This window comes from Aspergillus homomorphus, assembly GCF_003184865.1.
Source record: "Aspergillus homomorphus CBS 101889 unplaced genomic scaffold BO97scaffold_13, whole genome shotgun sequence".
Classification (NCBI taxonomy): domain Eukaryota; kingdom Fungi; phylum Ascomycota; class Eurotiomycetes; order Eurotiales; family Aspergillaceae; genus Aspergillus; species Aspergillus homomorphus.
In genome coordinates this window covers 200,059-226,815 of record NW_020291899.1, presented here as the reverse complement: position 1 = coordinate 226,815, position 26,757 = coordinate 200,059, and the positions used below count along the sequence as shown (strand labels likewise).

The 26,757-nt window shown below is 51.3% G+C and overlaps 10 protein-coding genes and 1 non-coding gene across 11 annotated transcripts; 8 read left to right on the top strand and 3 right to left on the bottom strand.

The window, feature by feature from the left end:
* Positions 1 to 551: 551 nt before the first annotated feature.
* BO97DRAFT_450078 (3-hydroxyacyl-CoA dehydrogenase family protein) lies at positions 552 to 1,373 on the top strand (the record flags this gene model as incomplete). Its single annotated transcript, XM_025698902.1, has 1 exon — positions 552 to 1,373. The coding sequence occupies one exon, from the start codon at positions 552 to 554 to the stop codon at positions 1,371 to 1,373; it is 822 nt and encodes a 273-aa protein (XP_025552553.1).
* A 1,030-nt stretch (positions 1,374 to 2,403) lies between these two features.
* BO97DRAFT_423603 (PaaI family thioesterase) lies at positions 2,404 to 2,988 on the top strand (the record flags this gene model as incomplete). The annotated part of the gene is made up of 2 exons (XM_025696900.1): positions 2,404 to 2,511; positions 2,575 to 2,988. 2 exons carry the CDS (start codon positions 2,404 to 2,406, stop codon positions 2,986 to 2,988), a joined length of 522 nt encoding a protein of 173 aa, XP_025552552.1.
* A 685-nt stretch (positions 2,989 to 3,673) lies between these two features.
* On the top strand, positions 3,674 to 4,769 carry BO97DRAFT_38408 (NAD(P)-binding protein). The gene has a single exon (XM_025693403.1). The coding sequence runs from the start codon at positions 3,705 to 3,707 to the stop codon at positions 4,752 to 4,754; it is 1,050 nt and encodes a 349-aa protein (XP_025552551.1). The 5' UTR covers positions 3,674 to 3,704; the 3' UTR covers positions 4,755 to 4,769.
* Positions 4,770 to 4,802: 33 nt separating this feature from the next.
* Positions 4,803 to 6,521, top strand: BO97DRAFT_38405 (uncharacterized protein). The gene has a single exon (XM_025693401.1). It carries the CDS (start codon positions 4,907 to 4,909, stop codon positions 6,401 to 6,403), a length of 1,497 nt encoding a protein of 498 aa, XP_025552550.1. The 5' UTR covers positions 4,803 to 4,906; the 3' UTR covers positions 6,404 to 6,521.
* On the top strand, positions 6,522 to 8,263 carry BO97DRAFT_38406 (pectin lyase-like protein). Its single transcript, XM_025693402.1, has 3 exons — positions 6,522 to 7,848; positions 7,912 to 8,070; positions 8,121 to 8,263. The coding sequence occupies exons 1-2, from the start codon at positions 6,640 to 6,642 to the stop codon at positions 8,020 to 8,022; spliced, it is 1,320 nt and encodes a 439-aa protein (XP_025552549.1). The 5' UTR covers positions 6,522 to 6,639; the 3' UTR covers positions 8,023 to 8,070; positions 8,121 to 8,263.
* A 2,226-nt stretch (positions 8,264 to 10,489) lies between these two features.
* BO97DRAFT_450076 (uncharacterized protein) lies at positions 10,490 to 11,744 on the bottom strand (the record flags this gene model as incomplete). The annotated part of the gene is made up of 5 exons (XM_025698901.1): positions 11,437 to 11,744; positions 11,250 to 11,375; positions 11,037 to 11,192; positions 10,838 to 10,981; positions 10,490 to 10,557 (listed from the first exon to the last, which is right to left on the bottom strand). The coding sequence occupies exons 1-5, from the start codon at positions 11,612 to 11,614 to the stop codon at positions 10,490 to 10,492; spliced, it is 672 nt and encodes a 223-aa protein (XP_025552548.1). The 5' UTR covers positions 11,615 to 11,744.
* A 2,239-nt stretch (positions 11,745 to 13,983) lies between these two features.
* Positions 13,984 to 17,069, top strand: BO97DRAFT_442426 (uncharacterized protein; the record flags this gene model as incomplete). Its single annotated transcript, XM_025698256.1, has 5 exons — positions 13,984 to 15,170; positions 15,221 to 15,338; positions 15,394 to 15,407; positions 15,484 to 15,667; positions 15,732 to 17,069. 5 exons carry the CDS (start codon positions 13,984 to 13,986, stop codon positions 17,067 to 17,069), a joined length of 2,841 nt encoding a protein of 946 aa, XP_025552547.1.
* A 294-nt stretch (positions 17,070 to 17,363) lies between these two features.
* On the bottom strand, positions 17,364 to 18,518 carry BO97DRAFT_413384 (glycoside hydrolase family 16 protein; the record flags this gene model as incomplete). The annotated part of the gene is made up of 4 exons (XM_025696287.1): positions 17,364 to 17,677; positions 17,737 to 18,028; positions 18,087 to 18,367; positions 18,425 to 18,518. 4 exons carry the CDS (start codon positions 18,516 to 18,518, stop codon positions 17,364 to 17,366), a joined length of 981 nt encoding a protein of 326 aa, XP_025552546.1.
* A 2,848-nt stretch (positions 18,519 to 21,366) lies between these two features.
* BO97DRAFT_t117 lies at positions 21,367 to 21,438 on the top strand. Its single transcript has one exon. It is a non-coding gene; the product is annotated as a tRNA-Met (tRNA).
* Positions 21,439 to 21,694: 256 nt separating this feature from the next.
* Positions 21,695 to 23,540, bottom strand: BO97DRAFT_404889 (M20 family metallopeptidase). The gene is made up of 4 exons (XM_025695060.1): positions 23,094 to 23,540; positions 22,289 to 23,043; positions 22,095 to 22,238; positions 21,695 to 22,043 (listed from the first exon to the last, which is right to left on the bottom strand). The coding sequence occupies exons 1-4, from the start codon at positions 23,199 to 23,201 to the stop codon at positions 21,797 to 21,799; spliced, it is 1,254 nt and encodes a 417-aa protein (XP_025552545.1). The 5' UTR covers positions 23,202 to 23,540; the 3' UTR covers positions 21,695 to 21,796.
* Positions 23,541 to 23,607: 67 nt separating this feature from the next.
* BO97DRAFT_433667 (purine and uridine phosphorylase) lies at positions 23,608 to 25,196 on the top strand (the record flags this gene model as incomplete). Its single annotated transcript, XM_025697615.1, has 5 exons — positions 23,608 to 23,620; positions 23,869 to 24,042; positions 24,076 to 24,825; positions 24,944 to 24,945; positions 25,011 to 25,196. The coding sequence occupies 5 exons, from the start codon at positions 23,608 to 23,610 to the stop codon at positions 25,194 to 25,196; spliced, it is 1,125 nt and encodes a 374-aa protein (XP_025552544.1).
* Positions 25,197 to 26,757: the final 1,561 nt, after the last annotated feature.

Below are 26,757 nucleotides of genomic sequence, written 5' to 3'. Positions count from 1 at the left end.
TGACGCAAGCTGGTATGACATTGTCGCAAAGGATCTTGGAACATTAGTGATGTGTACAGAGCCGTCGAATGATTGAAGGCGAAGTTGGTACGTCTAGCACATGTCATTGGTGGTTCATAAGTGGTGCGGCGACTTTTTTGCCCGTAAGGGGGTGGATGATCTATTTCTGTTTCCGGATGATCATACATTTAAGTACAGGAATTGGATCCGCCGCTGCTGCACAGGTGCGACACAGGAAACAGTTCACCTACAGGCTTAGCCGGGCACATAATCCTGTGTGGCATGCGTAGACAATGGAAAATAACATTATGAAGGCAGTGTGGCGGACCAAGCTGTGCAGGTACGATTGCCATAGGAGGAGACAACCACACTCTTTCGCAAAGCGAGACTGACGTATATCACTGCATCTTCGGTCACTCGTTGTTGCACCTTGAAGACTTAAACGTATTTATATCCTGATCGTGTGCTTGTGCACTAAAGTAGAGACCAAAGTTTTTCGTACCAACTTACTCTCTTAATACCATTTCCCAACGCAGTGTCTGCAAGTCATTATGGCTGTCACTTACAATGCGAGCGCGCACGTTGCCATTATCGGATGTGGCACTATCGGCCGCCAGGTTGCTCTTCTCTATGTTCAACATGATCGCGACGTGATTTTATATGATACGACAGAGAGCGTCGCGAACGAGGCCCTTCGTTGGGTCAAATCACAACTAAACCAGACACCTGAACAACTCGAAAGATTGAAGGTCGCTTTTGAGTTGAAAGAAGCAGTCGAGGATGCTTGGATGGTTATCGAATGTACTCCCGAGAACATTGATGCAAAATCTCGACTGATGAAGACATTGGACGGGCTTTGTGGATCGAAGACTATCATCACGACAAACTCTTCCACGATCCGGAGTAGCATCTTGGTCAAAGGCATTGCTACCGAGGGTCAACGCCGTATCCTCAATACTCATTATTTTCCCCCCGCCCATTCACCCCTGGTCGAACTCATGTCATGCGGGAATACAAGTCCCGATACCATCGAGTTCCTGCTGCAGGATCTCCGCAAACTTGGACGCCATCCATTTCTGTGCAGAGCCGACTCAACGGGCTTTGTTGCAAACCGCATTTGGGCCGCTATCAAGCGCGAAGTCATGATGGTGCTCGCAGATGGCGTTGCAAGCCCGACGGAAATTGATGGAATATTCAAATCTTGTCTGCACGTGCAGAGGGGGCCCTGCGAGCTCATGGAGGAGGTTGGGCTTGAAACTGTGTGCGAAATTGAGGAAATCTACTTGGAAGGAAGAAAATGGCTCCCGAGATATCCGCTGGACTTCTTCCGGCAAAATTATGTTGAAGCAGCCTATACAAACCTTAGATCTTAGCAAGAAGATTCTAAATGAGTATACTTGAACGGTTGTCTGGGGTATGACAATCGGCGGAGTACACTTCGGTATTCAGTTCTCGCATGAATCACCAGAATTTCAACCAGAACATTGCAGCATTGCCTCGTTCTGTTTGATACAAGACTGCCAGTGAGAGCATAATGAGACAGCGATCCTGTTATTTTCGATTTTATTAGCGATACTGAAGCCCTGAGTATATTCACTTCAATATTATCCAAGCTGTTTTGTCCCGATACAATGCGTGTACTGGAACTAGCTGCGTAGACGCTTCCCCATTCTGTATCCAGGAGATTCAGGTTTAATGAATCCAGGAGCTCCAAAAGACGAGTGACCTCTGACCGAGTATGTAAGAAATCTGGCCAGCCTTTTCTCTCCACATCATATTTCTCGCCGGTCTCAATATTCCGTATGTCTGTATAATCATAATCTTGTTCTTGGAAGCGGAAGCTCTCCATCCTTGCAGTAATCAACGATTGAAGGCTACAGCGGGGGCCAATACCTTTACGTAAGTCGGAGTTCAAGTCAGATGCCATTGGACATATTTGATCAATAAGAGTATCAGATGTCCAGCTCAATGATCAGTAGGCAGTCCATATGGTAGATGCGTGCACGGCCACCCGTCGATCTGGGAATGTTGCATGACGCCAGTCCCTGTTCACAGTGTTGGCTCTATAAAAATCAATTTGCATCTCAGGTCTAGCGATTAACAATTCCGGCAAAGATCTTCAGCTTTCTTGAAGATAGTGCCATCTGTTGCTGCCTTTAACAAGATCCTCATTGTCATCTGGACCTGGAAAAGATGCCGAATCCCTAGTTAGGTCCACTTGCATGATGCATTGTTACTACTCAAATATCCACGTCGAGATACCACCGCTCAGTAACATCGACTACTTCAAATCCTATATAATTAGTGATACTTCTCGCCTGTTACATAGATAGCAATAAAGACAGCCTCCAGCTCGGATTTCGCCCCAACGACTCTCTACCTTCGTTCATCATTCATTGCAGGATGCCTAAGCACATTCTGTCTTATCAAGCGCCCAAAAATATTGCTCATGACTTTGAGAAGAAGGTCTTTTGGTATTTTCGCTTCATTGGCCATCAGGAGCTCAAAGACGTACGTTCTTTTATTATTCTGACGCCATTAGAAAGAAGTCTCTTCTCATAGTTTTCTCATTAGGTCTGGGACGTCACTGCTGAACATGCAAATCTTCGCATTGAATCATTGGCTAAGCATCCCCATGCAACTGTGACCTGTCGATTCGTGGTGAAGGAATCGATGTGCGGGCCCCAGATGCATCTCCATGGCGGGTATATCGCGACCCTGGTCGAAAATCTCACAAGCATACTTATTGTCGCTGCCGCCACTCCGGGTCGATTCGCTGATACAGGCGTCAGTCGCAACTTGCGCACAATTTACCTTCGTTCCCTCCCAGTGGGTACTGAAGTTCGAGCTGTATGTCAAGTGATCAGTCTCGGGCAGCGTCTTGTATTGACCAAAGCCGAATTCTACGACGTTGAAACGGGGGAGCTCTGCGTGATTAGTGAGCATGAGAAGTTCAACAGAGATCCCGAACAGAGGGGCAAGCTATAGGAAGTGAGTTAACGGAGGGCTAACTCACAACAAATCAGCCTAGTTTGGAGAAACGTGGAGCTGAGTTGACTATCGGGGGTTTTCGCTGCCTATTCACCCAATTAGGCGGCCTGCAGGCATTATCACTCCGTCATAAGTGCTGCACCTTGCATCGCATACATGTAGATAATATCCCAATCGGAGGATGATGGCGCATTTTGATAGCGTACACCTCATGTGTCGTTCATTTGGCATTAGTTGCGGTATTCCGTGTGCCAGGATGGAATCTATGCTAATAATGTACCATAATGAACCTGAACGGGTAGGGCATGACCAAGGCTACACAAGGAGACGACCATCAGCGGCTTGGAGTAACCGGCAATAGATGCCAGGCGGCTACATTGATAGAGTACGTTAGATTTATTTTCAATCCTAAAAGGTCGGCTGCTTTGCCGCGTTAGCCTTAAGTCCGTGTGCCATGGTCTGACCGTCAGACACCAAGAAGACACAGAATACGAGGGAACGGCACTTCGGTTCTAACGGTGAAGTGGTTAAATCCGGGCCAGCCAATCATCTTCTGGGACGGCACCGTCGATTTCCTCCCCCGTGCCAAGCCCTAGTATATTCCCTGCTTTGACAGCTCACCAGATACTATATATATAGGACCAGGGCACACATTCCTGCTTGTCCTTTCTACCCTCGAACCCGTCACTACCATCATTCTTCATCACAATAATATGGTCTTCTATAACACATATCCTGGTTTTCTTTATCGCCAGTTTCTGGTCTGCCCCAGCAAGGCACCTTCTTCTACATCCCTTCGCGGCATGGCTGGGCTGGTCACAGGCTCCAACACTGGGCTAGGCTATCAGGCTTGTGTACAGCTACTGGGGCTTGGCTTATCCCATCTAATTTTGGCCGTCCGTAGTACTTCCAAGGGCGAAGCTGCCCGTCAATCCCTTCTCACATTGCTGCCTGCTTCTGCCGAACCTCCCCTGATTGAAGTTTGGGAGTTGGATCTAGGAAGCTATGCCAGTGTGACTGCTTTTGTCGAGCGCCTTAAGCAGTCAGGGATTCCAATCGATTTTGCACTTCTCAACGCCGGAGTAGCAAATTTTCATTATACACTGAACGACTCCACCTCCCACGAGAGCAGTATCCAGATCAACTGGTTGAGCACTGCGCTCCTGACGCTGCTGCTGCTACCAGTGCTTGATGTCCAGATCACCCAAGCTGTGAACCGACCGCGCCCGGTAATCTCTATTGTTGGCAGCGAAACCGCCGCGTGGGCCAAGTTCAAGGAAGCACAGATCGCCGAGAAAGAGCAAGTTCCACTGATCCAGGCGTTGGACAACCCAAAGCACTTTGACATGGGCGATCGATACTATACATCAAAACTGCTCTACCAGCTTTTCTTTCTCGAGCTGTTTCAACATCGACCCAGCGACAAATGCGCAACGGGAACCATCCTCAACCTGGTAAATCCCGGCTTCTGCTATGGCTCAGAGCTGCACCGCACGGCCGAGGGCGCATTTGGCAAGGTCTTAACGGGGATGAAGAGAGTGATCGGTCGATCTGTATCAATGGGGGCACGAACTTTAGTTCACTCTGTAGTGCTTGCTGGAGAGTCATCTAATGGCTGTTATCTGAGCGATAACAAGCTTTCGCCCTTTGCGGGATATGGTGGCAGTGAGTCTGGGAAAGTCACACAGATTCGGGTGTGGAATGAAACGATTTCGGAGATGCGGCAAGTGATAGACGTGGATGACCTGTTATCTAAGATTTGATAGTCTATCTCCCCACTAAGTTATATAGTTTTCAATTGACTCAGTAGTAAGCCTGATGTGCTGACTAACAATCCCTGTTCTCTGCCCGTCTTACGACGATCCCGACACGCAACCTGTCAAGATAATTGCAATTTTGTCTGGCTCTCTTCATCATGTCTTCAAAGGCTAGAGAGGCTATGGAGTTGACGACTCCATCTCAACTACTGCATTACCTGCCCACATACCAGGTCCTAATCTGTTTAACTTGCCGCTACGCCATTCAGCCAGGCGCAATCACGCGCCATATGAAGGACATCCACCAAATTCATCGTTCAACTCGCCGGAGCTTTGTTGCCTTTGCTTCGGGATGCGAGCTGGTCCAGCCTGAGAATGTTGTCTTGCCCGATGAAACTCAGTTTCCAGTGCCATTCTTACCTATACAAGAGGGATTTGCGTGCTGTTTCGAGGAGTGTGCTTACCTTTGCGTTACTCACAAGCGCATGGAGCAACACTGGCGCTGTCTACATCATGTTCCTGCTTCTGATGGGAGCGCTCGATGCAAGCCAGTGCCACTACAAACCTTCTTCCGGGGCAATGCCCTCAAATATTTCACGAATCCCGCTCTACTGGCTCCATCTCCTGCATCCAAGTTGGACAGGTCCGAGGAATTGAGAAGCGGTGAACCGCACAGTGCGATGAGTGACCACACTGTTCGATTTCGGTCATTGAACCAGCATTCATCTTTGATCATCAGCGATCAAGAACTTCTCGACCATTACAAAACTTCGACCTACAAGACCCTCGCCTATAATACTGAGACAGAAAGAGTGTTTGGGGGGATTGTCATTACGCTGGCGTCTCAATTCCCCTTCTTAAAACATGGTGTCATGGCGTGTGCAGCCTTGCACCTTGCGTCTGCTAACCCACTCAAACGCAGATATTATTTGGTTCAATCGCTACGACACCAAGATCAAGCCGTCCCCGAGTTTCGCCAGACCACTCTCCACGTAGACCGTGATAACTCTGAAGCGGTCCTGGCCTTTTCCTTCTTCCTCGTTATCTGTGCCCTGAACTCCGAGACTGAGGATCCGCGCCTCTTCCTCAGCGACGGCCACGACCAGCAGCTGCACTGGATCAATATCCTCCGTAATGGCTGCTCCATGCTCTGCCCATTCTGGGACGAGCTCACCGCGGGATCCTTGGGGCCATTCGCCGCTCTGTGGCAGGATAACCTCAGTGTCGCCTTCCACGACCCCTATGAGGACCCGTTGCTGGCAATCCTCCTCGCCACAGTGGCTGCCGAGTCACCTAACGAGGTCGACTACGCCGTTTACCACGACGCCGCCGTCCAGCTCATCGTGGCCTTTGCTTTCCTCCGCCACCGCGGTGCAGCGGCTACCGTCTGGGATGCGCTCAACGCGTGGCCGATGCGCGTGACACCTGCATACCTGGCTCTGCTCCAACAGGATCGCCCCTTTGCCCTCCTCCTGTTGGCATACTATGCGATTTTGCTGCGCCCCTTCCGCGGCGAATGGTTTCTGGCCGGGAGGGCAGAGAAAATGATTTATGAGATCGCCCGTCGGTTCGAAAGAGCAAGCTGCCCAGTTGAGACCTGGGATTTGTTCGTCGGGATCCGGCAGGAATACTTTGCGGAGAACGCGCGTGCGTAACAGGAAGATATGTGGCATTTCAATCGATCCCGCAACAGTTTAGTCTGATCCTATGTGCTAGATTACAGCTTGCTGACAAGTGCAATGTATCGGGTTTATAGCTCCAACGAACGTTCTTTTTTCATTGTCCTCAACTGCGAAGATGCCTAATGTTGACCTCGAGATAATCAGTTCCTTCCTCTACGTTCCATGGATCTGTTGCATAAATAATGCTTTGCATGTGATATGTACTGCTCATGGGTATGCAAGTGCAGCCCCATATCGTGCTGGACAATCTTCCCTTCGAGAATTCGGCCGCGGTGGTGATGATCAGCGGCGAAGATACTATCCTCAAAGGGTCCACCGACGCCTTGTACTTCAACTCGTGGTCCATGGGTTATCGCTACCTGCCCGATGGCTCGGGCGGCAAGCAGACAGGCTTCCTGGATCCCGCTCCAGAAAAGCCATCAGTTCTCTTTGATAGCTCGGGGGCTTACTATCGTCGGGCTAAGCCGCAGTACGAGAGCGAGACTCCAATCGTTGCAACTGCCAATGACATCTCAAACGATGGCACAGGTGATCAAACTGCCGCCATCAACAGCCTTCTGTCGGGTAATGTGGGCTCGGTGATCTACTTCCCAGGTGGTGTGTATCTTGTCGAAGACACCGTTAAGGTGCCTGGTGGCAGTAAAATCATTGGGTCTGGCTGGAGTCAGATTATGGGTACGGGATCAGCCTTCGCGGACGAGGAGAACCCTACAGTGGTAGTCCAGGTTGGTGATGAAGACGATGAAAGTGTCATCGAAATCATGGACACGCCTTTCACCGTCAAGGGTGCCACTGCCGGTGCTGTGTTGATGGAATGGAATGTGCACGAGAGCACGCAAGGCAGCGCTGCCATGTGGGACAGCCACTTGCGCGTGGGAGGTACCACTGCCGGTAACCTGGGGATTGAGAATTGCCCTACAGGCTCCAGAATTAATAAGGACCGCATGGCAGCTGCTATGCTGATGCACGTCACCTCGTCGGCTTCTGGTTACTTTGAGAATGTCTGGGGCTGGGTAGCAGATCACGACATCGACAGCAAGCTCAATGCCGTCGCGACAGAGAGCACCACCGGGATTCCCTTGAATCTACAGACAGACATCTCGGTCTATGTCGGTCGTGGATCCCTCATTGACTCACAAGGCCCGGGTCAAGCGTTCCCTCGGACTCGCCGACCTCAACTACTGAACCCACAAAGACTACCACCTATTCCACAACCACAGTCATCGGAATCATTTCAACTGGAGGCGACGATGATGGCAAGAATAAGCACCACGTCACGCACCACCGCCGAGAACCCAAGCCGAAGTGCACGAACAAGGCAGTGTGTGGTGAGAACTGCCATCAGGGGCTTGTCGGGCTTTGGAACTCTGCCTTTGACGTTTGTACACGTTGTTGGACTAACTGCGGTGGAGGCAAATGTACGTTCTGCGTCTTCCTTGTTTAACATTTCTTCTGTGCAAGTCATACTCACAAACCTCCAGCGCCAAACAAGTTCGGCAACAATCCTAACAGACCGAAGCCCGTTCCCACCGGCGGTCCGGGCGACACTGATGAGGAGTGTGAGACCTCGACTTACAGCTCCTGCAACGTAGCCTGCGTGACCCAAGCCGCCACGAGCTCCTGTCCCACATCATGCAGAGGTATGACGTTTCCCCTACTTTTTGCAGACTTAGCTGACATGACGCATTAGATGTGGTTGGCTGTGACACCACGGCGACCACCACGTCGGACATTTACTCGGCGGCCCCCGTACTCTTGGGCGGCGTGGATTCATGGGATGATTACGAGACAGACATTTACACAGCCGACTGGAACGCAGCCTGGTCAATCTACAGCGCGTACGGTACAGCCACGCCCGGAGCTGCGACAACCACGACGGGGCCGTCCCCCGCCAGCCAGCCCAGCACCTACACAGCGACCACCACGACCAGCACAGACAGCAGCGGCGCCTCACCATCGGCTGCTACCCGCACCAAGACCCAGACTCCGGCAGCGGCGGGGTCAACTGCATCTGCGAGGGCTACTCAGGCTACCTGCTCACGCTCAGCGGCAGCGCCGGTCCATGCGGCTACACGGCGCTCCCCAAGTCCACCAGCACCACCCAGCCTACGACCACGAGGGACCCCAACAACCCCTACCCATTCACCACCACTGACCTCTGGGGCGACGTGCTCGCCTGCGAGGCCTCGTCCACCACCCATATCGCCGGCTACCTGCTGACCGAGTGCTCCGGATCCAGCACGACCGTGAAGACCGCCACCGTCACCGAGACAGTTGTGGTGCCGACTTCCGTCCTCAGCAGCCTGTGCGAGGGCGGTGACTACTACTCGTGTGTCCGGGATATCATTGCCTACGGAATGATCTCGTGTCCCACTCTGCCCCGTGCTCACGCGGCGTGCGAGAACCAAGTGTTTGAGAACGCGCAGATTGAATGTGAGAGGCTCTGCACGATGACGGCGACCACGTATACCACGAGGTTCACGACTGTGCCGGCTTAGAGTGGCTTTGGGATGACCTGATGGAGAGGAGTTCCATCTGTTGTTCTTCTTGTCTTGCATCTTAGTCTTAGTCATATCATTTCAGGTACTTTCCATATTCCAGTTCTATGTCAGGTCTGTTGATGTATATTATGTTCTCTTCGATTCATCATGTAGAAAAATCAGGTTCGTTGTTCTTGTTGTTTGTCAGGTGGATATATGTTCAGAGCTTCCCAGTCGAGGCGGCAATCTGCGATAGGCATAGCGATTAGTACAGGAAGATCTGAGGGGCGTAGGCACGATATTTGAGATAGAACGGTCTATCTATACATTGACGATAAACCTCGGCAATAAAAACAAGAAAAACATACAACAGAAGGGATTCGCTGGTGGTCACCCACCCAACTACTAACCTCCCGGCGTGTGGCTTAAGTACGGCTGAGCGGACGGGAAGCCCTGTTTTCCACACCCTGTGGTCGTATGTGATAGTCTTAAGACGTGTCTTACTTACATGTTGACTATTGATTGTAATTCTTGAGAGCTTTGCTTATATCCCACTCATGAGCAAGGATTTTCCAAAGGATGTAGCTCCGTGGTTGACCAAGTAGCCATCCTCGGAAACCGCTAGGTCGATTGTCGATCACTCCCTTACGGCCGCTCAGTCAGCGATTGTAAGCCTTGTTGAAAACTTGGTTGCTATTAGCCGAGCTGCAGTCCCGCATTCTTCATAGGAAGTTCCAATTATATGTTTATATTCGCTGAATCGTCATCGCTAGTGAAAACATATATCTAGATTGGGAAATGTGCTGGCAGATATCTCTGGTTCGTATCGGACACTTAACGTATTCTAGAAAAGTGATATTCTTGATTGATATATTTTCAAGTTGTATCTGTGAGGCTATAGGTACCATGGAAGGAAGTTGCTAAAATCTTTTATGAATATTGGTCAACCATGCCTATGGCATGGGCCCGACCCCCGTTCCGCCTCCGGCTTTAGTTATTGCGCTGTGCGCAAGACGATGTATCTCCTGACTCACGCTCTTCACGTACTCACACTACATTCCAAATGCCGCGGGGTCCTGCGGCCACAGGTGCGCTACCATGCGAGCGAAAGCCATCCATGACCAGCTCCAAGTCAGTTTGACTGCACTGGTTCAAGGGGTGGCGAAGGCTGTTGCAGAAGAGGTGAATCATGGCTGCTGTAAGATAAGGAAGATGAAACCTGGATAAAGGAGGTCAAGCCCTGTGGGTGGCTCCTCACGGCGGACAATGTATGCTCAGAATGGGCGCCGGCCCTCCACTCTCCAAATTCGGGACTGGTCTTGAAACAGGCATGAATACTAAATTTCGTGTACATTACTCTGCCGGGTTATTCTCTAGAGCACCTACAGTATTAAATAGATTCTGTTCGGGTTCGACGAGTCCTGGTAACAATGTCTAAACCAGGTTTCTGACTTGGTGTCATACACTTCCAATTTATAAATTCACCTAACAAAGATACATTCGAGGTCTCAAGATATTCCCTCAAATAGCGCTCGAACATGACCCTGCAAATAACAAGCCCCAACAACCGTGGGCGAGCTTAAGCGCAAACGCCGCTCTTGCAGGACCAAGGGTCGGAACAATCATTATCGCTGGAGCAGGGAGTGCCTATCCATCAAGGGATTAATGATACTGCACATGAGTTATTTCATGGGTAGAAACGTACCGGCACAGTGGCCTTCCCACGCGCAATTGGTAACGACCGGGGTAGAGCCGGTACCGCACTTTCCATTGTAGCAGGCCCAGGGATCGGAGCAGTCGTCGTCCGAGGAGCAGGGAGCACCTACATTTCACACGGTTAATGCTTATCCGGCAAGAGAGTAGAGTAGCACTAAGTGATCGGGTGTTCTTGGCCACGATGTGGGACAGGGCAAAGTTGGGTCCTTACCTTCGCAGTGACCTTCCCAGGCGCAGGTAGTGCCGCCGGAGCCAGGTGAGGAGGAAGAACCGCTGCAGTAGGTCGATTTCGACCGGGATGCGGACGGATAGGTGTTGGAAGTATGGCAAGTTCCGGAGGAGAATAGGGCGCCAGCTAATGTCGAACTTCAGTTAGCATGTGAACAAGGATAGCAGAATAGGTTTCATACAGTTGACGGCCAAGGTGCTTGGTGGGTTGAGCACAACAATTTGAGATGCCGAGGGAGTCAGAGAATCTTCACAAGAGAGCTGCTTGCTACCGCCATCGGAGGTGCTGGAACCGGTCCAGATGTCGATGTGCAGCTTTCCATCGTGATAGTCGCTGGCTGCAGGCCCCGTGGTTAGTACATAATTATTGCTGTGTTAGTAGATCTTCAACGTACTGCACTGCTCGCACTCATCTTCAAAGCGGAGATACTTCTGAAGATACGGGGAATAGATGACCTGGCACTTGCTGAATTCACCAGGGGCCGTAGCGAAGGTAAGGGGATCATTGTGGGTACCGGTGCCTGCAGGAGCGGGAATGTCAGAAAGGGTTTTCTGGTTAGAAGAAAGGAGTAAGCAACCTACCGCCCGCAGTGTAGCCACGACCGCAATCGTACGAGATATCCGCACCAGGGGGGGAGTTGTCAGGATATCCATAGAATGTCACTTCAAAACCAGACTCTGTAGAGCATGATGCGGCAGCAGCGGCGGACACCAAGGTGACAAGGAGTCCAGCCTTAGAGAGAGAGATGAGAGCGTTCATTTTGACGGATAATACCAAGTTTGATAATGGGAAGCGTGAATTGCAGCAGTAAGATGGGGTCTATCCTGAAGACTTTATAACATTTTTCCATCGCCCAGAGATGATGGTATGGCTTCTTGGTAGACTCAATATCAGTATTAGTGGCTCGTATGATCATTCAAGATGTCTCACTCCGGATGCCCGTGTGCGCAGGATAATGGAGTTCCGTTTGGCTTTTGGCTGCTCATATGACTGAGCATCATGGGTGGGCCATGTTTTGGAAAGCTAAAGGATTAGCAGTGGAGCGAGCGCTCTATACTGAACTGGTCCAAGCGGCTCCCGATGGAGATCCGAAGGCTTGACATAAGGGCCAATCTTCTGTTCTAGACGTACCACGGGGGGCAATGGGTAGGCAGATCAATTCCCCAAATAGAATTTCAGGTGCCTCTGGCCATCTTTATGGAATGGCGCGACTGCTCATAGAAACTACTTCTAGTCTTCTCTAACATATAATTATCTAATCCGGTGGTAGGAGCTCAAAGATGGGAACAGGTAGACAGCCCTATCTGGCGGTTCTTAGGGATTTACCACGTCACCAAAATAGGCCTCATGCCGCGAGACTAGAACAGTGGGCCCACCTTGACTAACCAATTTGGGAGAATGCCCTGAGTTAAGACCGGCTAAGCTTCAAACTCGAGTCAATTTTGACTCTCCGAGTAAGTTATTCAGGATGGTATGTAATCGCAGTCCGACAAAAAGGACATGAGACATGAGATTAGTCACTGCATTTTCCATTCCCCACGCTGCCGTATGCATCTTGACTTTGTAGCGACCGATGTACTGCTATAGCAAGATTCTCCTTGACCCATGGGTTGGTATGACCGCCTTGTATGTTGTGGCAATCGAGGATGATCAGGCAATCAATGTGAAGAACGACTCGATTGCCTTGGTGGGTTCGCGTCCATGGCCGACGAACTCCAGGATCCTTAACTTTCATCATTGGGAGACATCTGTTTCAGCCCTGATGAAAGTGGATCCTCGCAGAGCCAATTGAAGTTCAGAACAATTATGAGTACGAACAGAAGACTAATTGAGCCCGAGGAGTCTTCCGTGTTTATCCGGTTGGGGAAGTCTAGCCCTAACTTGGAGGCCGATGTTTGTTTCCGTGCCACCATGTGGCTATCTTTTCACCCTACTTCCATGTGCTCGAGGTAAGGAACTTGAAAGGCCCCGAATGTTTCTCGAAATAGTTCAAAACAAGCCATGAACGTTAAAGGGTACAGCTAATATCACAAATGTTGGTGAATGGTTACACACTCATGCCTGGATCATAAGAGGCCATGGAGCTTGTGTCAGCTTGGTACTGTTGTTATGCTTGTTCTCGATCTCAGCCAGTAGAGTGGCCCATTAGGCTCTGTTAACAACTTGAGATATACATACATACATACATTATATACCCTCGGCTGTGCTCTCAGTTCACATCCTCGAGCTTGTTCGCCAATAATGGTACTTTGTTGTCTCACGCGCATACTGAGATTCTGATGTCTTCTCAGATGAGATCGGTTGCAGAAGACAAGGCTATCTTTGAGGCAGTCGAGCTCCAATAGTGTCAGTATTCGGGCCCTACCAACCCCACAATACTGGTGGAATAAGAACCCGTCCGTCGGGCTCAGCCGCTTAGCCGAGGAAGGACGGAGAGCCCGAGACACGCTCGTAACGCTCTTATCTTCAACAGCCGATGGCATTGGATCGACGATAGTACGCCGCATCACAAATGCTCTATACACTACGACAAATTGTCCAGCTCTCCTGAAAGTGATATCGCCGTGAGCTTCCTTGAACAATACCCTACGTCTTACTTGTCTGCGGTGTAGTCGCTTCACATTGCTGTTGCCTGCGGCGATTGACTTGGTAAGGCTCAGTATTGTGGCAATGCAAACCCACTGTGTGTTCTGGGATCTCACAAGCATCAGACTGAATAATGAAGAACTATTCGATTTGCAAGGTGGGATCCTCGTTCCGGAAGTCCGAAGTCATATCCTTGTCTTGTTCAATGACACTGTCTACTGCCCCCTCAGCGGCATAACAAGGGAGTAGTCAACATCGGTTCTTCTCACCTACATAGAACCTTCTCCTCTTCAAGAGGGTATAATGGCCTCCAATACTTGTCTCATAAACACAGGCTGAAATATGTATAAGGATAAGAGCAATAATTGAATCATTGCAAAATCAGCACTAACGGAGTAGTCATGCGGCGTGAGATATTAAATCGTAAGTACGGCGACCCCACCAAACTTCCCTCGGTCGCTTCCACTTCCCTTCGTTCTGCAACTCTTCGTGTCCATCTCAGAAAAGAAAACACGCTAGAGAACATACGAACGGCCATTTAGATGGGTCAAACAGTCGAGATTAGCCGGTCTCGATCGCCCCACACCTCTCGACGATGGGGATTGTATCTGATCCCCGCAATCCTCATCTTTTCCTGGACTCAATTCAGCTTCTTGCCCCGACTGCTGTCGTCGGACCACCCGGCAACCCAAAGGCTCTCGCAGCACCGTCTGGAGCAACTAGAACAGCATCTGCAAGCATGTTCGGATTTGCATCGCCCACCCGTGGAATATGACCAGCCGACCGCAGCAAACCGGGTGAATCCCCGCTGGAAGGCCAAGAATGGGCAGAGCCAAGCAATTGTTCTCCGCAACGCGACTCTTTTTGACGGCGACCGGACCATCAACTATCCTGTAGATATTACCTTCCACAAAGGTGTCATCACGCATATCAAACCTACTTCCCAGCATGATTTCGCCTACTTAGCTATTCACGATGCTCTTGTTCTCAACCTGGACGGCCAGTTCGTCACCCCGGGTCTGGTCGACATGCACTCGCACCATATCGCAGTGTCCAGCCCCATCTTACCCGCAACCATCGATGTCGACGAAGTCCACCCGGGCTTCGGCCCACTCACTCCCTTTGTGAGCGTTCTAGATGCACTCAAAGCGTATGATCCTGTCGCTACTATTGTCGCCTCGGGTGGCGTGACCTCCTCGCTCATTCTGCCAGGCTCGGAAAACATCATGGGCGGCGAGGGCATACCAGTCAAGAACCTCCGCCGTGAAGAGGGTGAAGAAGAGCTTGTGGAAGAGCTTCTCCTGGAGCATGGCGTCCCCAAGAATGAGCGCAGACGGTTCATGAAGATGGCCTGCGGCGAGAATCCGAAGGACGTTCACGGCCACACACGTATGGGCAACTCGTTCCTGTTTCGCAAGCACATGAAAACTGCGCGGCTGCTCCTCCGGAAACAGGACGACTGGTGTCTTGCTGCCGCTGCGGCGCGTGAGACGGGCGATGAGAAGGCTATTGCCGATCTGATGAAGGATGGAGGGTTGCCGAGCGATATCGATTTAGACTCTTCCGTCGCTATGCTTCGCGGTCAGGTGGGTGTTAACATCCATTGTTATGAGAGCGAAGATATTGAGGGTATGATTCGGCATAGTGAGGAGTTTGGGTTTCGAATCCAAGCTTTTCATCATGCTTTGGAGGCGTGGAGGGTGCCGGATGCGATTAGAAATACTGGACAGTAGGTGGGCACCTCGCCCTCAGATGGACGTATGCTGAGCGATCGAGCAGGAACATCACGGTCGCTACTTACTCACATCTAGCACATTACAAGCACGAGGCGTATGACGCCACACTCTATGGGGGTAAGATCGTGACTGAGCATGGGGTGCCTGTGGCTTACATCTCGGTGGGTTTTAAGCTCAGTCTGACAGATACCGTATCACTAACATTTTTCCAACTAGGACGGCTCAACTGAGTTTCTCAACGCAAAATATCTCCTTTTTTTTTTCCCCCCCCCCCCCCCCCCCCCCCCCCCCACTAACCTGCAGCAGATCTCAAGCGGCCGAAGCGCACTCGTTCGGTCTCCCTGAAGCCCAGGCCCTTCAATCGGTGACCAGCACTCCCGCGCGATCCTTAGGACTGGCCCATCGCATCGGCTATGTCCAGCCGGGCTACGACGCAGATCTCGTCATCTGGGATTCACACCCATTATCCAACGGTGCAACGCCGTTTCAAGTCTATATCGACGGGCGCGCGACCCTCAACACGACCTTTCCATTGACATTTGCCCACACGACAGCATCACCTCCACCAAGCCGGCCACTCCCCCAAGGCCACCGACAAAGCCTCCATCTGCAACCAAGCCACGAATCCAGACGCCCAAATCATCATCACAGGCATTGCCAAAATACTGATCCCAGACCTCCACCAACCCACCGACACGACCAACCTAACCCTAGTCTTCACCTCCGGCAGGATCACCTGCCTCGGCGCCGCAAACGAGTGCCTCGCCTCCACAGCCAACGCAACAGCAATCCATCTCCAGAACGGCCACCTCCTCCCCGGCCTAACAGCCGTGACCGCCGGCCTAGGCCTCCAAGACATTCTGGCTGAACCCTCCACCGGTGACGGCCACGTTCCCAGCGACACGACCACGCAAGGCAACAACCTCATCCACGCGAAGCACGGGCTTCACCTAACAGGAAGCAAGGACCTCCAACGCGCAAGACTAGGGGGGATTACCACGGCCATCACCGCGCCACTCGTCCAAGACACCAATCCCGTATTTCTGCGCGGCGTCTCCGTAGCCTTCAAAGTCAGCAACCCCGGTTCCGGCTCCAATTCCCATAACACCAACAACCAGAACAACGAGAATCCCCTCAACACCGCAATCCTCACCCCCGACGTCGGACTCCACCTCACAATCGGCCAGTCCGGCAAAACCAGTCTCACGCCCACAATCTCCTCGCAAATCAGCCTCCTCCGCATGCGCCTCAGCCGTAACCACCAACCCGCCGAACGAACCCCTGACGAAGAGAGCATATACACGCAAATCGCCAACAGCACCCTGCCGCTGATAATTCACGTCCACAACCACCACGACATCCTGCATCTCGTGCGCATCAAGCATGACTTTCCCGATGTGTATCTGGTGCTCCTCGGCGCGACCGAGGCGCCGCTTGTAGCGAGTGAGCTTGCTGGCGCTGAGATCCCCGTTCTTTTTACCGGGCTACGGCCGAATCCTGATAGCTGGGAGGTGAGGGATGCGTTGGTGGGGAAGCCGGTGACGGAGGCGGGGTTGAAGCTTTTGGTAGAGGCGGGCGTTAGGGTTGGGTTGGTACAGGCTGGGCCCAGTGATTCCGGGATCCATAATTTGGGGATCGATGCTGGGTTTGCGCGGAAGGTGGCTGGGTTGTCGGAGCAGCGGGCGGTGGACTTGGTGAGTCGGGATGTGCTTGAGATTCTCAGGCTGGGTCGGAGGGGTGAGGTGGATGGTGAGAGTGACGGGGAGGAAGGGGGGTTTGAGGGTGATTTCGTGGTGTATGAGGGGAATCCGTTGGATTGGGGGGCTAGTGTGGTGTTGACGGTTGATGGGGGGCTGCACAGGGTGGTTGAGTGCTGGCCGGAGGCTTCTTAGGATGGACAGTATAGTACCTTATTGGTACTCTGAAGACATGCTGTTTGGCTCTTTTTATATCTTGATGAAATCACTGTTGCAACACCTGGAGGTTAGGCTTGATAGTTTCCTAAATAGTATAGTCCTCGGGGGTTCAAATGCTACGCGATAAGTCTTAGAGACGAAAGAGAGTTCTCTGCAGAACACTCCCCACCAGCAGAGCCACCTGATATTCGACTTGCGACTAGGTCTATATATACAAAGGTATGGAGATACGCTTGCTGACACAGTCAACACAGCGGTCGTAGATCGGACTTAAAGTAAAGCAGCCAGAAGACCACCGCCGACCATGAACAACGCGGATCCATAAGAAAGACTGGTCGCACCACCAGTGTACACGGCGCCAGAGCTGGCGGCGACCGCCGAGCCACTAGCCGTGGTGCTCTTACTCGAGGTCGAAGAGCTGGAGGTGGCGTTGCAGGTGGAGTTCGAGGTCGTGATACTGGTGTATTCACCGGTCTTGTCGGAGTAGGTATAGCTGCATGCCGGGTTATAGTTGGTGATGTTCACCGACTCGAGGTACATGATGAAAGGACCAGCGGTATAATCAGTCTCGCCACCCGCCCATTCTACAAGCCCTGTTAGCAAAGCAACCTATATCCATTGTCATTCGTGGTGGTCAACTCACCGATGGTTCCTGCGCTGTTGCTGGGATCGCCACCAGCCCAGATGCCCAGCTTAACGACCATAGGGGTTTGCGGGAAGTTGGTGCCATCCACCGCGTCAGCGTATTCGAGGGTGCGAACAACAGTTCCGTCAAGGATCCATTCGATTCTCTCCGAGGTCCAGTCAATGGTATAGGTGTGGTACGTCTCGACAGGGTCCGTCACGTCCACGTTGGTGTACCTGTCGTAGCTTGTGGTATTGCCTTTACCGAAGTAGTCCGTCTGAACATAGGTATCGAAGGTGGAGATTTGTTCCTGTGGTGGTGGTCAGCTTCAGTGATTCTCTCGCTTGCTTTCTCGCAGACGACTATACCCAGTCAATCTCGTCCAGATCATCGGACTCCATCACAAGAGTGCTGATGATGCCGGTGCCATTGGCACAGCGGAACTTGGCTTCCACTCTTCCGAAGAAGATGTAGAAGTCGGTCTGGATAGTGGGGGCGTCACCCTCCTCTTTGACCTCGAACTTGGCGCCCAACGAGGTGCTGTTCACCGTGCCCGAGGTCGTAGTCCACTTGCTGAACGCCGAAGATCCGGCCGTGAAGTCGGTGCTGAAGGACCACTGGTCGAGACCAGTATCGGCCGGGCATGTCTCTGTTATTGCCGTCGGTCAGTGGCTGTCTTAGAACCATGTGTTTAGGACGCACCTACTGTTCAACGGGTTGCAGTCAGTGTAGGTCTGAGCTGCGCAAAGCGGCACGCCAGCGGCAAGGGCAGTTAGGGCCCACTGCATGGAGGACCTCATGGCTGCGTTGTGTTTAACGAGTGTATGATGCGAAACGAGTGAGAAGTTAGGAGTGAAAACACGCAGGATAACGCCAGAGATATAGAAAGCGAAAGTACGATGGCTAGAATGAGACAGGACACAGCCGGGGGTATATGGGCAACCGCAACCAAGGCCCAGGTGGGCAGTCAGGGGGGCTGGCGCTGAAGGCGAAGGCAGCAACGAACATGCGGTTCTTGAAACCACGTTCGTCTATGCGCTGAGGTACCTCCACAATGTGAAATGAACGACGTATGCATATTAGCCGTCGGGACTTTCATTGGCAGGGTGGGTGGAACTGTTGGCCGACAACGACGGCCTTTGCTATCTAATTGTTCTCGGGCCATGGGGCCATGAACCGGAGCAGAAGCTTGACTGGACGGTGATGAGGCAGCTTGCGTGCTCAAGACAATGCGTGTTGGAAGGCCGGAGCGAACGACTTCTTGAATACTTTTCCGCCAGCCAGTCGTCTTGTCTCAATGGGGGAAAGTGCTGTCGTGGACAGTGGAACGAGGTGGATCTTCCATCGCGATATTGACGCCGGAGGCCACTGAGCGTACGTACGAGCATCAATCCTCCCCAGATTCCCACCCAATGGATTGATCAAGCCACACCGGCATGGCTGCTTGTCGTTCCTACCCACAGGATCTGCACATAAGCCCATCGCAAGCCCTCCGTCCGCCCCATGATGGTTTGAGTTGACGGGGAGCCCCTTGTTATGCGGTGCTACAAGCTCCACAGTCTATGATCGCTGCTCGTTTCAGTCGGATAAAGCAATACCAGAAACAAATTGAGTAATTCCGAGACAGCCGAATGGCTTGCAAATTATTTCTATGCAGATTGGGAAATTGGCGAGCCTTGACAGGTAATGGAAGTCAACTCCACTTGCCCAAATGTTGCTCCGGCTGTCTTACGTAGACATCCCCGCTAGTCCGCTCCTAGCCTGCACGTGATCATGCCTTACGTATCCCCACCAGACAAGGTGGCTGTAATCCGCATAAATATAGACACGCTGCACTTTGAAACAGGCCTATCTTGCGAGGGGCCTTGACAAGTTGCGAGACCAACAACTTGGTATAGTACTTACGCCCTAGGCACTTATTACTTCAATCTGACAGGTGCTTTACAAGCAAGAAGATTTCGAATCACGTGATTTTCTGTATATCAATCAGCAAGGCAGTCAGTCTAATAGGCAATACATAGGAGAATGGACTGAAGGACGAATTCTTTCGTAGCCGTGACATTTGTCGCTTGAACACAACCTTAAAATATACGCTTCTTGCTCTCACTAAAACAGGCACATAGAGTCTGTCATGCCGGAACCCCCTCTCAAATACAGCCTCTCATAGCGGTCAATCATCGCGGCAGATGCACAAACCTATCTGTATACCTTCTATGTCAGGAAGCCCGAGTGTTATTCTTACTGACTCCTCCATGGAATTTAGCAATTCACCTGCATAATGTTCATAGCGCGAGGTTAGTGTCATCTTGTTTATTGACTCGGTTCAAGGTGCTATTACCTTGGGGTCTTGCTCGATGTTTTCATCGACGAAGGATCCATATTTTTTGGTGTTTTGGATGACCTAAGCTATGTCACTTGGAAGAACTTGGTTAGCCCTTTGGAGGCAAGCGCAGCTTTAGAAGTAGTTTTGGGCAGAGACTGGAAGACTACAGTCTTGCCTAGCCCGTTAAATGTTTCCACAATCTCTTTCACGTTATAATGCTCTCAGCAATGCTCATGTGTCTATCGATAGTCTCTTCTAGGTGAAGCAGAATTCCCTTCAGGACTTCCCGAGGTCAGCCATTGCGTCAACTAGTGGCAGCGATGTGTTGCTATTGGCAGGCTCGGGGAAAGCGAAACAAAAAGAAATGAAAGATCGGTCGATAAAGAACTGAGAAACTCGCAGATGGAGGAAGTATATATTCTGATCTTGAGATTTGTTCAGGAATCGACAGTGAATAGATGTAGTCACCTACGAGGGTTTGCTGTTGAAGTGGACAGCGCCGGTAAGCTTGCTGTTCGTGACTGTATCAACCGCCAGCGTAGGTCACAAGAAATCTTATCAATATTCATGGCAAGAGCAGTGCTTAAAATAGTATTATAGGGTCTAGTGTCTGTCCTACCTGGAAAATATCACCCACGGGCTTCCCCTGTCTCATCTCTGCAGCATAGTCTAGATTCTCCATGAAGTTGTTGACCAGGTACACAACATATATCTCTCGAAGGTCTCTCTTGTATCGGATACCATCGCCATGTTTTATGTAAGAAACATTGAAAAAATTTCAAGGTGGACAAGATGGACATTGTGGATAATAGCCCGAGTTTCACTTCCGGAACTGTTGAGGAGTATCAAGGGGTCCCTATCTCCGGAGATATATAGTGTCGGGCTAGCCACCTATACTACTCATGCGTTTTGACAATCCGGCATTTCCGATGAAGTAAGGCATGAATATTTCCGATTCTTGCTACACATAAATACAGCTTCTGCATCCTCGCGGGAGAATGCATCGATTCATTCTATCATTGTGCCGATACTGCTTTTCGTCTCGTACCAGTCCCATAGAACAGGCTGACTGTCTAGAACCAATATACGCACGTGAAGGGCACAGCGATGCTGATTCGTCTGCAGAATAAAGAGTCCATCAGATCCGGTCCGAGATTGCAGCTCTTTGATCGCAGATGTTTCGGACTCAGGGCAGCGCGGGTTCCGAAGTACTCACAAGGGTCAGTCAATGGTAATGAGAATGTGGGCATAAGTCAAGTGACAAGCATGAAGAGGAAAGACTACAGTATTATAATGTAAAAAAAAGTTGCAAACTCCATCCACCAAGCATGTTAGCTCAGGGGAAGAGCGCCGGGCTCATAACCCGGAGGACCCTGGATCGAAACCAGGACATGCTAACTACTTCTTTTTGTTTTTTTCTTTGTTTTTGTGCCGGACCCTTCCGAACGGTGGGCTATCCGCTCGGGCATTTGCCTCACCACTTTCAAAGTCGTAATAACCCTGTTCCACTTTGATTGTTAGGTAAGTCCCATGGACTTCAACGATTACCTCTGGTATCCCTTGAGCCAATCTAATATCCTAGATCGAACCATTCGGCCCGTATTCCCGTATCCCATACCATGCTTTTGAATTTGTTTACCCGAACACCCCGAGGCTGAGGCAGTGGCAAACAACTCTGTATTGATCCGAAGATGTTCTACTGTACATGAACTCGAATGCGGTTAAGTTGTAAGCCGGAGAGCTTTACAGACACAGCTAATCAAGACGACCAGCCGCCTTCATTGTCTGGTTGAATTCTTGTTTCATCCTCGAAGCAAAGTCATCGTTGAGCAAGACATCTATACATATGAGAGCATTGGCCTTCCCTGCACGCAGCGCTTCTGCATGTCCAATTTCGCTTTCTGCCGCTTCCCGAAACCCAGTGGAATGAGGTAAATCGGTCGCATTGATGTTGAACACAGCCTGAATACCAGGGCAGATGTAAGAGCAGCTGCCAAAGTCACTGTAAAGGATGAGCTGCGTGGATTCAGTGAGGTAAGAGGTAAGCACTCACGAGCTTCCACCCAGATCGTGGACGATTCTTGCTTCCGCTACGGGTAGCATCTCGTCTAGAGTAAGACCAAGATGCTGGATCATGTACTGTCTGTATTGCTCCGCCAGAGTCTCATTAGTCACGACATCTTCGTAGAGCGCGAACCTGGTATTGCACAATTAGTAACGTCTTCATCGTCAAATGGCGAGACATACCACTCCAATTCCACCGTACACCCCGTCGCAGCAGCCGCACCATGGAAGATCGGCTCCACTCTCGCCTTGAGTGCCTCGATCTGCTTGACTGTCGGTGCTCGCACACTAAACATTCCCTCCGCATAGTCCGGGATCAGATTCGGGACCTTCCCAGCCTCCAAAATACACCCCTGGATACTCTCGCTCTTCTCAATATGCTGCCGCAGCATGGCAATCCCGGTGTACGCCTGCACAATCGCATCGCAAGCATTCCGCCCCGTCCACGGCGCACCCGCCGCATGCGCCGCCTTGCCATGGAACTTGGCGCGCAGCTTCCACGACGCTTTGGTCATGCACACTGGGGTGCTGAAATCCGGCATCCCGTGAGTCATCACACAGGCGTCAAGGCCCTGCCACGCGCCGTTCTTTGCCATGATCCACTTGCCGCCGTATGACTCTTCAGCCGGGGTGCCCATGACCACGGCCGTACCGGGCAGATTACGGGACTTGAGGACGGATTCAACGGCCACAGCGGAGGCAAGAGTCGAGATGGCGATTAGGTTGTGGCCGCAGGCATGACCCACGCCCGGAAGGGCATCGTACTCCGCGTTGAAGCAGACGGTGCGTCCGCCGTCTCGGACGGAGAAGCGCGCTTCGAAGGCGGTCTCGATCCCGTAGACGTTGCGCGTGACAGTCCAGCCGCGGTGCTCGAGCCAGTCGGAGAGGAGCTTGCTGGCTTTGACTTCTTGGAAGGCGGTTTCTGGATTGTGGAAGATCTGGGAGATGTGTCAGTCCTCGTTCATGAGAGATGGGGTGACTGACAGACCTCGAGACTTAGCCTGCGCAGCTCCTCGCTAGCATCGTCGATGGCTTGGGTGGCTTCGGATATGATGTCCCCGGGTTGAAGGGGGAGAGTTTCTGTTGGTTGAGCCATGTTGAAGACAAGTCAATGAGTCTTTGAAACCCTTGAAACTCTGAAGGGAAAGGGAGGGATGGAGGGAGGAAGGGATGAAGTAAATGGAAGTGGGCAATGTGCCGGGGGTGGGGTGTTCACTGTTGACACCCCCGCAATTGCAGATAACGTTTGATAAGACCGTCATTGTTTCGGGTTCGGCTCGTTCTTCGGCTGGAACGGTCCGCGCGATCCGACACCGGGTCTGATAAACTTCACCGTGGTAGGGTGATCGCTATTTGGTTTGTTGGGACGAGTGAATTGTAAGGACTAAGTGCCAAACCTGCATGCAAGGAAAATATTGATCAAGAGCAGTTCCTTGTCTGTCAATTGACTTGCCCAACAAGTTGCAGGAGGATTGAGTACGCAGCGGCATGCTCATGGATATATGGCTGCATCCCGTCTGCAAGTGATTCTATGCACGTCCAGCCGCAATCATGATCATTGGCTGATTGTGGGCAGCCTCGTCTCGTGACGGTGGCGCAGGAGTGACACCTTGGAGCCTGGAGGCCTGAGGCCTGATTGGCTGCGAGGCTGAATCTTTTTCCCCCTCTTCAATTCCAGTTCCAGAACCATCACCTTCACAGACACTGTCACGAACTAAGACGTTGCGGTGGAAAATGACCTCTCATGATGGCGACGACCACAGCATCAAACCTCTGCCACCATGATTACACAATCGGGTTGATCTCCGCCCTACCCTTAGAGATGGCAGCTGTGACCGCGATGCTAGATGAGAGACATCCTGACTTGCCCACCAAACCGAACGACGACAACGCTTACGTCCTCGGGAGAATCAATGCCCAGCATGTGGTTCTCGCGTGTCTTCCCTAGGGGGTCTATGGTACGAGATCAGCTGCGACAATCGCAAATCAGATACGATTGACGTTCCCTTCGATTCGGATCGGTCTTATGGTCAGGATCGGAGGTGGAGTACCTGAAACCCGGGAGGACATACGGCTGGGAGACATTGTCGTCAGTAAGCCATCAAGGGACCATGGAGGTATTGTGCAATACGACTACGGCAAGTCATTGGCAGATGGAGTCTTCTCACGACAGGGAGTTCTCAACAAACCCCCGCCGATCTTCTTGACCGCAATATCTCGACTGCAAGCTACGCATTTCACGCGAGCCAGTCAAATTCCATGCCTCACCTCAGAGCTTGCTAGTACCTCCTGTTTAGCATACCCTGGCGCCGACTTTGACATCCTCTTCGATTTCGAATACGACCACAAGAGCCCGCTGGCCATTTGCAAGGACTGCGCCCCAGGAAGACGCGTCAAGCGATCGCTTCGAGTTTCGCAAGACCCGGTGATTCACTATGGTCTCATCGCGTCTGCTAATCAGGTAATAAAGGACGGTCGCATGAGAGACAAACTAGCCGAGGAACTTGGATTTCTGTGCTTTGAAGTGGAGGCAGCGGGATTGATGGATAGCTTTCCGTGTCTCGTTTTTCGGAGAATATGCGATTACTCGGATTCTCATAAAAGTAAAGAGTGGCAGGGATATGCGGCGGCGACGGCCGCTGCCTACGCCAAGGAATTGCTCTCGGTGATCCATGCAAAACAAGTGGAAGACGAACCGTTGAAGCTTTTTGCCAGAGATCGTGAGGATAATCTCGAGCGATTGGAGACGTTCTGGCTCACTAATGGGCTAGCACCTTCTCTTGCCACGGCACTGTCGCCGGCTACACGGTTTTCCCACAGTGTAGTTTCGCAGCGAAGCCGTAAGCTTTATGGCAATCTAACAGATAATAACATCTAATCTTCTCAATGTTATGATGACCACAAGGAACTCCTTGACCGTAGCTCGAGTTATCGACACCAACGAGTCCATAGAAGGCTTGCCCATAAACGGCTGGCCGGTACTACACAATGGTTCTTAAAAAGTCCCGAGTTCAAGGAGTGGTCGGAAAGGCGATTCAACAAGCTATGGTGCTCGGGAAAGAGTAAGCTCAATCCCAGAAAAGATTGGTAAAGGCTAACTGGTAAACTTCCTACAGTTGGCTCTGGCAAGACAATTATCGCGTCAGTACCCTTGCGTGAGGAGAGCAAGCTGCAATTCAGCCACGAAGCTTGTGGGTGAGATCTTATCCGCGATTTGATGACCGCAGATGCGGGGGTGGAGAGCTAGCGCTTAACAACTCTAGCCTCTGAATAGCCGTTTGAGATATCGAGCGTTATTGAGCGGGGAAATTTGACATGAGTATCTTCGTTATGGTCGTATCTTTTGTGTTGGCTATTGTCCTTTGGCCGAGTCTCCCTTCGGTCGCCTTAGCGTAGCTTGGGGTGCTCGAAGACATGCAGAACGACCTGCATTCTTCGTCTATAGCCCGACTAGCGGCATGACTAGCTACTTGGGCCTCGATAGCTTGCGAAATACCTTGCTTTCATATTCAAAACCTACACATTATTCTAAGTTGTGGCAAGGAATAAGGGAAATCGGGGTATTTTATCTGCCATCCTTTGGAACCTGTCCTTCGCTCACAGACTATGTCCCAAACATAGCGCTAACCTGGGATATAATAGGAAGATGAAATCGATGCCGGTACACTGGTTCCTGTGTTCATGACCTAATTCTAGACTGCCGCTCGCCAACGATGTATACGGAGTAGACCCCGCACATCAAAGTGAAACCCAGCGTGTTTATCGTCATCCAAATTCCACTCATCGTAATCTTCCTTGTCCTTCCGACCTCCGACCTCCGACCTCCGACTGGCTCCATTCCCACAATCCCCATATACCTGCGAACTGCGAAGAGCAAAATAGAGCAGCACATTGCTGCCCCACGATAATTGTACCCCGAGATCTCCACACAAAAGCTGAGAAGGAAGTGCAAGGACCGAGAGTCTGGAGACCCCGCGCTTTCCCCCGCATCACCCCGGATTGATGGGGTTAGGTCTGACGAGGTTTGTGGAGATGATAACCACGGATGAAGGGAAGGCAAGAGGTGAAGCTGCTAGACCCTTGCAGGCCTGGCTCGGACGAAATTACCGCGTTGGTGCACTTGGGCCGATGAATTGGCTGTCACGAACTCCAAGAACAACAATTGCAAGCGTGGAAGTTCCTGACTGACGAAAAAGAGCACTCTGTGAGGAAGTTTGACATCTCATAGGCTTTCCTTTAGGTCTCTTGATTTCGATCTCACAACCCCTGTTTCGAGGTCTGGGGTCAAGGGAAGTCCGCTGCAAAGAACTTGAGCATGGGCCGTCGGAGATTTGACGATACTTGCTTGAGTAGGACTAGTTGAATTAATCAACTGTGGGAGCGGAGAATGGTTTGTGGGGAACGCTGCAGCTTTTCTCCTCAATGACAAGCTCCAGTGATGGGTGCGCATGTTAGCACGACCTTCCAATGACTGGGATGCTTTTGTTGCGTGCAGAACCATGACACATTGAGCGAACCCGCGGTGCTATAAAACAGCTCGTTCTGCTTGCCGGGCCTATTCTCATTCAGTATCAATCTCGTGTCTTTCTTCCCACTCCAGATTGATTTTCTGTTCGTCCCTATCAAAGATGCGCTTATCTTTCTGGGCTCCC

What these genes read in the sequence shown, in the direction of transcription:
- BO97DRAFT_38408 (XM_025693403.1), top strand. Translation starts at nt 3,705, where the DNA reads ATGGTCTTCTATAACACATATCCTGGTTTTCTTTATCGCCAGTTTCTG.
- BO97DRAFT_38405 (XM_025693401.1), top strand. Translation starts at nt 4,907, where the DNA reads ATGTCTTCAAAGGCTAGAGAGGCTATGGAGTTGACGACTCCATCTCAA.
- BO97DRAFT_38406 (XM_025693402.1), top strand. Translation starts at nt 6,640, where the DNA reads ATGGGTATGCAAGTGCAGCCCCATATCGTGCTGGACAATCTTCCCTTC. An exon ending in TAACTGCGGTGGAGGCAAAT is followed by an intron (nt 7,849 to 7,911) that starts GTACGTTCTGCG and finishes ACAAACCTCCAG; the next exon opens with CGCCAAACAAGTTCGGCAAC.
- BO97DRAFT_404889 (XM_025695060.1), bottom strand. Translation starts at nt 23,201, where the DNA reads ATGGCTCAACCAACAGAAACTCTCCCCCTTCAACCCGGGGACATCATA. An exon ending in TGCGCAGGCTAAGTCTCGAG is followed by an intron (nt 23,044 to 23,093) that starts GTCTGTCAGTCA and finishes CACATCTCCCAG; the next exon opens with ATCTTCCACAATCCAGAAAC. An exon ending in TGTACGGTGGAATTGGAGTG is followed by an intron (nt 22,239 to 22,288) that starts GTATGTCTCGCC and finishes GTGCAATACCAG; the next exon opens with GTTCGCGCTCTACGAAGATG.